Source organism: Acyrthosiphon pisum, chromosome A2, assembly GCF_005508785.2.
Source record: "Acyrthosiphon pisum isolate AL4f chromosome A2, pea_aphid_22Mar2018_4r6ur, whole genome shotgun sequence".
Lineage (NCBI taxonomy): Eukaryota > Metazoa > Arthropoda > Insecta > Hemiptera > Aphididae > Acyrthosiphon > Acyrthosiphon pisum.
Window position 1 is genome coordinate 117,611,060 of NC_042495.1, and position 8,587 is coordinate 117,619,646.

The 8,587-nt window shown below is 30.8% G+C and overlaps 1 protein-coding gene across 1 annotated transcript; it reads left to right on the forward strand.

The window, feature by feature from the left end:
* Positions 1-6,375: 6,375 nt before the first annotated feature.
* Positions 6,376-8,166, forward strand: LOC103308395. The gene has a single exon (XM_008181678.3). It carries the CDS (start codon positions 7,101-7,103, stop codon positions 7,452-7,454), a length of 354 nt encoding a protein of 117 aa, XP_008179900.1. The 5' UTR covers positions 6,376-7,100; the 3' UTR covers positions 7,455-8,166.
* The last annotated feature ends 421 nt before the right edge of the window (positions 8,167-8,587 follow it).

Here is an 8,587-nt window from a genome sequence, read left to right on the forward strand (position 1 = left end):
TGGGGCCAGGGCCTATAGTGAAATTACAGGTTCAATTAACACATTGTATGCATATTGTGTTATGTATATACTAATGTCTAATATAGTATATAATATATACTACTATACTAGATCGCCTAGATGTCTCGGCAATGCTTTGCTATTGCTGGATTATATTATCATTATTATTATTTTTATTATATTATTAATTTTTTTTACCGCGCCACCACAAACTTATAGCGGGCAACGGGGAACAACAAATTAATGATTTCAATAAATAATATCCAAGTGTTGGCGTATATGGTCTAACTGATTTGGGCGGAGACCAATCGAAGTCGACCGCGCATATGAGTGGCGAGCACGCGGATGTAAAGACGCGGATGATCTTCTCTACATCGTGGCTGTGAGGATACCTATTGCTACCCATTTATGCACGCCCCTCTCCCACCTTCGCCACGTTCCCCGTTGCGCCGCGTGGGGCCCTATAAACTAATAGACAGCGCTTAGAGAGAGAAGTTGTGGGGGTACGATATAGTTCGAGCAAGAAAAGAAACAAAATAGTAAAATGTATACAGTTTCTTATGCGGGCTCCTTCACTACTTTATGTTCTTTCTCTCTCAGTTACATGGTTATATGTAGGGATCAAAATGTCGGGAAAAAACGGTTTTTTTCCCAGAGCCTCGGAAAACGTGGAAAAATTGGAGAATATTGAAATAATACATTTCCAAAAAAAACAGAAGTTTTCGGAAAATTAAAAAAAAACCGAATTTTGAGAAAATTAAAAAATTTTATTTACGTTTAAAAATTAAAATAATCTATGTAAAAAAAAATCATCTTAATAAATAGATAACGAAACCGGTCATTGTAATTTCATATTTGCCAATACGGTTAACAATGTATTATTGTATTAAAATTTAAAAATATTAATACGGATATTTCAATATTTGCTCTGAAAATAACGTAGTTCCATATCAAATTAGCATTTATATGGGAGAGTGTACCTAATTCCCCGAAAATAAATCACTTGTATTTTTAGATTTTAAAAATTGTGTACTTATAATATATTGTCTATTTATATTTGTAATAACTAATAATTAATAAGGTATATAGTAACTGGCTGATAGGTTTATAAATTATATTACAGTGACTGGTGAGTGGTTGAGTCACTCAGTTTTTATATTATCAAACTTAGTGAGTTGGTAAATATATATTTAAATATAAAATAATAATAAGAAATAACTAATTAGTAAATACTTAATAGTTAGTACTTTAGTAGTTAATATTACAAATTATAATTATTTACAAATCAAGTACCTATAGAATCCTATAGATTTATCCACTATACAGACTTTAAGTTAGGTATGGTACCTATGTAATAATATGATTATCAACTATCATTATTTATTAGATTGTTTCCACTATACATTACTTTTTCAGTTCTATAGAAAAAAAAACCCATTTTTTTATTCAATTTTTCAATTTTTTCAGGAAAAAAACCAGTTTATTTCGTCAAAACCATTTTTTCCGGAAATTTTAAATGAAACCAATTTTTCTCAATTTTTCCGAAAAAAAACGGGGAAAAACCGGGTTTTTTTCAGAAATTTTGATCACTAGTTATATGATCGTCTAGCATTAAATGCAGGGCGAAGTGGAATGCGCTGTCTATTAGTTTAAAAGTCTATATGTATGGTGGTGCCACTTCGGCTATGGCCCGGTGATATTTGTTTTCTTATTAATATTCTTTTGAGATTGACAAATTATCAAAAAAGAATCTACAAGTATTGAAACAGTCTTGAATACGAAATTATTTTTTTTGGATGAGGATTAATACAAAGGTATGGATAACATAGTCTGATTTTCGTCGGCATCTCCATCAACTTTTTAGGTGTATCAGCTGATCCATCATATTATACTAGGTGTAGTTTATAATTATAATTATTATAATTAATATATGATTAATACCTATATTTATTAATTTATATATATGATTTAAGAGGACGTCACACCCGTGTTGTCTCCGTCTTACACACGTGCGATATAGACGAAACGCGTTTACCTACACAATCTGAGTATAAATCGCTCAATTTTGGTTCTAGAGTAAAAATATCTATAGTAAAATTGAATTGTAACAATATTTCTGAGTGGAAGTCGTTGAGTTTTTTCCATTATACCCAATATAACGTTCATTATATCGTTTAGAAATAGCAAAAATTTCAACATTTTTAACATACCTTTTCAAAATACAATTTTTTTTAAAAAAAAACTCGCTGTCTTGCCCTCCTAAATATCGTCATGCATGCGGGTGTGACGTCCTCTTAAGGAAATATAAAAGAGGTAGGATTCTCTGCTGGGGTGCAAATTGAACAGACGAATAACGGGAATAGGTACTATGGAAAATGAGTAGAAAGACCTTGGATTTTAAAACGTTTTTTTGTTGTTGAACGCTGAGATAGAGCTACAATTATTCCAATAATTGAAAAAGAAATACTTCTTGGAACAACAATCATGTTAAAAGATGAAAGGAAACCCTATAGAGTTTTACAAAATAAAGGTTATAATCACTTGACTGTAAACTATTCTAAACATTTTATCAGCCGCTAATAGGAGCCAACACTCAGACAATAGAATATGCATTTAGTCACATCTTAAAATGAAAATACATGGAAAAATGCATGGCATTACATCGGAAATTTTACATAGTCATCCAATTGAAGCATGGTGGAGGTCAGTAAATCTTCAACATACTTTTTTAAAATGTTTAATTGATACTAAAAATGTCTAGGTCTATACTCAAATTTTTTTTATAATTTGCTATTTATTTTTTGATATTTGACGGACATTAGTATGATATGACGTACGTACCTAATAAAAAATATAATGTGTTTTTATATATACAAATAGTATATAGTATTAAATTAATGTATTTTAATTTGGCACATAGCTAAAGGTGCACTCTGAATAATATAATTTTAGGGATTGTCGTGAGACAATTGAAGAGTTTTAATTTATAAGGAGTAATATTTTTTTTGTCACGTTTCATGCCTGCACTGAAAGTTTGGTTTTCGATAGCGGCTGAAGCATTGGAAAGTGTCCTTTTTCCGTCCAGCGTGTGGTAAAGTGGGATTCCCTAATAGTGCCGGGTGCCCTACCAGGGACGTGTTCAGAAAATTTATGTTGGGGGGGTTTAAAGTAAAATTGAAGGAGCTAGTCTTACCTAACGACCATTTTTTTTTTGTTTTTTAATCAACAACAAATTCAATTATTTATAGATTTAAATATTATATTGTTAATATAAAAACTATTATACTAATAAACAATATACATTCAAAAATTAAAGAACATACTAACACAAAGGTGTGCACATCTTAATAAAGCACTTAAGCACCTTATTATTGCACGTCACAATAATTTGTTATAATAACATAGTAAAATTGGTACCTATGTTCCCATTCGAAAAACACAAATAGTTTGTATCGTTAATTTCTATAATTTACAGGACAGTTCATAAATGCCATAAAATATTTAAAACTGTTTCAACTGTGTTTTGAATTCAACAATGTTTTTATTTTGTATACAACACATATTATTTATATTAGGTATACAATTTCAGACTATGAAATTTTACTAATAAATATAGATGTTAAATGAAACTCACCTCAAAGATATAGATGTGATAATAATTGTGTCATTTCATTCTTTAGCATCAAGAAACATGAAACGTGTTCAAGCTGTTCTAGTTTTACGCAAAGATGGACAAGTTAATGAAAATAATTAACTCAAGTTAATAGTTAAGTTATGAGGACACAAGATCGGTAAGTTAAAAGTTAACAGTTAAAAAATTATAAATTTAACTCGATAAGTTAAAAGTTAATATAGAAAAAAATATTAACTTAACTTAGTTTAAAAAAAGTTAATTTATCTTTTTAAATCAGAAAAATAAATTTTATTGAACTTTTTTCATAATCTGCAATATATACTTTTACTTTTACTTTACTATTATTTATTAATTTACTCTACTCATCTCAAATTATTAATTTAACAAATATATTTTTTATATCGTATTATAGCAAAAGAATGTAATAATACGCGAAGATGAGTACATGACCTTCATATGTAATAGTAATATTTACGTATAAACGAAAAATTTCAAAATGTTTTAAACTTGATGGATATTTTTTAAATCAACCGAGAAAAGCTAAGTTATTTCAACTGTAAATTAAACTATAGTTTAACTATAGTTAAGTTCATAAGTTGATTGGAAAGTAAACTAATTAGTTACCTAAGTTAAAAAGTTAAAAAAAATTTAACTTTTTAACTTAACTTTAACTTTTTAACTAGTTAAGGCCCACCTTTGGTTGTACGACTTCATCAGCAGATGAGAGTGACGATAGCGTGACTGACAGCACATCAACAGACAGTGCATGTAATTATTCATTACGTCGAGAAAAAGCTCGTGCTAAGTTCAGGTGAGAAATAACTGTGTGTTTAATTATTGCATATAATAATTATTATGGTTGTTGTTTTTTTAGATCTGATGAAGACTAATTGCATCGGCTGTTTGTATGCATATCGGGAGTGGCTGACCAACTGCAGACAAACTTTGCTGGAGACTTACGTAATATACTTAAAGCAGTGTTTCTCATGTATAATTCTAATTGCGGCAACGATAGTCAACAGAACTTGGGTTTGTTTAAAAATGTGCCATTGAAGTATTTGTGTTTATCTTTTTTATGATTCATTGGAAATTCAGAAGTAATTCCTGTGATAAACAACCCATATCCAGTGATCGGCAGGTCTTTCTGTTATAGTCTGTATATTAACAATAATGTCAAATGTATGTATATTTGTGTATTATATTTTAATATGAGTGAAACAGTAACAGAGTAAGAAATACAATTATCACAACTATTTTAACATGATTTTTCTCTACAGTAAATTATATTTATTTAAAGTACTGCTAATTCAGACATTAGGATAACGGGGTCCATCTCTTCCCCCTTAATTGTCCAAATCAATAATGCCATTACAAATTATATTTATTCAGTTATTTCAGTTTTTATTAAGGATTTCTTAACTATGGCTGATTTGGACTAGAAGTATCAAGTAGAACACTGAACAGTTTAAAGCTGGACGATTTAGATTGCCAAAGTCTTGTATTTTCTTTTATTAAAAATAATATAGGTTCTTTAGGTCTTATTGTTTGTTTAATATTATTAATTATTGAATAAACATTGAAATATTTAATTTTCATACAAAAACACCGTAATAGTTTTTTGAACAACACAATTTAACTGAAATATTGCCGGTTATTTTACGTGCTCCCGCTTGTGTTATAAGCACGATTTTTTTATAAGTTATAACAAATTATAAAAAAGGAAACAATGTATAAACGCTCTCATTCATGGGCAGCCTCTTATTTTACCAAAGATAAAGAGATTAATCGTTATTGTATTGATTTATAATAAAATATTATTAAGTATGATCATTGTTAATTAAGTAATTAAGTAATAACGACGTATCTCGTATCTGTGACCTGTTCTATACAACATTAAATAAGTTAAAGATAATTCCATAATATTATGTTAAGATATGATACCGGAGTAGTATAAAGGACGATAAATATTTTTGCACATTGTTTTCTTTTATGATTTATTATGAAGTTTGAAACAGATGTGCTATAGGAATAGTACACTTATACTAGTTATACTACTACTGGTACCTACTATCTTACTTGTATCGAAACAAACGAATTTATCACCATTATTTGGTGAGTAGGTCTACATGAATACGCATACTATTTTCTATTATTGTACCTAGCTAAAATTTACATAATATGTATCCATTTACATTGGCGCAAATAGTGGGGGGGGCGTAGCCCCCCTCCAAATGTCGGTCAAGTCCCCTCAGTTCAAAATCTAGTAATTAGTACTTATTTTTATATTCTGCGGTATACTAAGTAATAAGGCCTATGGGGATGGGGGCTTGAGTCCCCCAAAAAATTTAGGCGATTTGCGTGTATGCCTATATATACAGAGTGTCCCGCGAGCATTTACCCATTGCGATATCTCCTGAGATAATAAATATGTCATGAATCCGTTTTTTATTAGATCCGCAGAGAAGGATTACACATATTTTATATTTTAATTTAATTTAATTTTTTAGTAAAAAGTTGAAAAAAAATATTTTTAATTTTTTAATTTTTAAAGATAGCCATTTCATTGAGTTTATTTTTGTGAAAATGTTGAATTTAATTATTATTTAGGTAAAAGCCCGGTTTTTGTTCAGTTGGCGAGACCCCCTCTACGACTAATAGGTATATCCTCACGGGACAACCTGTAAACCAAAATATCGATTTAATATTAATTGTAAGTATTCTGCATTTCTGCAGTAGGTATAGTTGTTGTTAGTTTAGTATATAGGTACCTACCGCATATATAACTGTATGTGACATTCATTATTTCTTAAAAGTCTTGCGTACCTATCGCCTAAAGTATTGGTCCGCGAGACTAGCATATAAATCTATTTAAAGGAGTGGTTTTATCGTCGATAATCTATAAGAAAATAGCAATTTTATGTCGTCAATTTCAAATAAATTTCCGTTGAAAAATAGTATTTGTAAGCTATCACCACGTGTAGGTATTTGAGCATTTGACACTGAGAAGATATTGTTAGAATGATACCGGACTTTTGGCACACACTAAACGACGAAAGTTAAATATTATAGTAAGTTTGTCGTGAACAATCATTGCATAACCAGATAACTACTATATTTAGTCCTCACCAATTACACGACGCCACGACCACGTGGTTACGTAACCGGCAGCCATTTGTAGGGTATAAAAACGATATACACACCGATCGAAATGCCAGTCATTTAGTTATATTAACGCACAAACGAATATTATAATCATCATTATAATATCGTTTACCGTACACTCTGCACCTATAGTATAATATACGTATCGCTGCAGTAGCTTATATATGCACACAAATATTATATATATAGGTACACTCATTCACCGAACAATTTCTAGTCGCCACTGCAAGTGATCCACCGAGAAGCAGATTCCTAAATAACAGATATCGTACCGCATATTATATAGGTTAAGATAATAACAACAATGCCCATGTTCGCTTTCATGATACTGTTGAATTTCTTTTTCTTGTACTCGCCCATAGAGTCGGCGATGAACGGCAAGACCTACGATACGTGCCAGAAGTGTCTAGCTGACACTTGCCACAAACAATATTATAGACCGTGCATTTTCAGAAACGGCGGGTTCTTTTGTTTTACGTGTCATTCCAATAATCGCTCAAAGTTCTACACCGAAGCTGGATGCCAGAAAATATGCACGGACCCGGGGAGGTTGTGCGTTTGTGTCGACGCGTGTTACGAGTGCGTCACAAAAGGGGTCAGAGCTAATCCGGAGAGTTGCAAAGAGCCAACCAATGATGAACTGAGCAAGTGCAAGTAAGGAGCAAGTAAGCTCCGTACGACACCACCAGCACGCCCGCCGTGAGATTATAATTAAAATAATATTATGATACTTAATATACATATTTTCAACTATGATTTTTGTTCTTAAAAAAATAATACCACATTACATAATAATATCATATACTTTAGTTTTAATATACGCATCCAATCACCACCGTGAAGAATTTAATATTGTTTTAACTGTTTTACTTCCCATTATATTTTCGTATAATAGGTATAGTCTATTAGCCCCCCCCCCCCCGCCGGATGCAGCGAATCGTCATCTTGCATACTTTTATTATTTTGCCGCAGCTGTAGTTCGTAAACTATGTTTAAAACTATACTCCCAATTGGTAATATTTATTACACAATTTTATAGGTATGAATGTCAACCGTTTCCCGAAAATGTGTTCGCCTGTGTGAAAAAAACAACGAAAATACAAAAGTGCTCTATACTATATTAATGTTATTCCATATTCTTTACAATTTTATCTATTGTATCATTTGTATTACCTATTTTATCATACATAACATATAGTTAAGGTGATAAATGTTCTTAATATTATATTGTGTAATCGGTGCACCTAAATAATTCTATGTGTTATTTCATCAACATTAAACTATTACTCCATCACGTATATACATATTTTGTGCTTTATTAATTTATTTTTTAGAAACTGACCCCACCGTTTTCGAATGTTGTAAATCTGCATCTGATCTATATATAAAAGTTGATTATTAAACAAATTTTATTTGCTTGTTATATTTGGTAATATAAACATTTTTTTGGAATTCTTGTGATGTTTGGCTCTTTCTATTCAACCTTTAATACTGTAAATTATTTTTCGTCACGCCTGTACCGAAAGTTTAGTTTTCGATGACGGTTGAAATGCTGGGCGCGTATAACACACAACCAGACTCTGAAATCTATACCGCGGTCATTATACGAAACAAACTTTTGGTTACATTTATTTATATTCATATTATAACCTACATGGATGACGCTTAAAATAAATAAAACCGTTTTAAATAAATCACTTCTTTCATGTAATATGAAATCAGATTTATAGTCTGGTTGCTGCACTTTTCCGTGATCGATAAACGCCACAGGCGGAGATTTTGGGGGGGGGG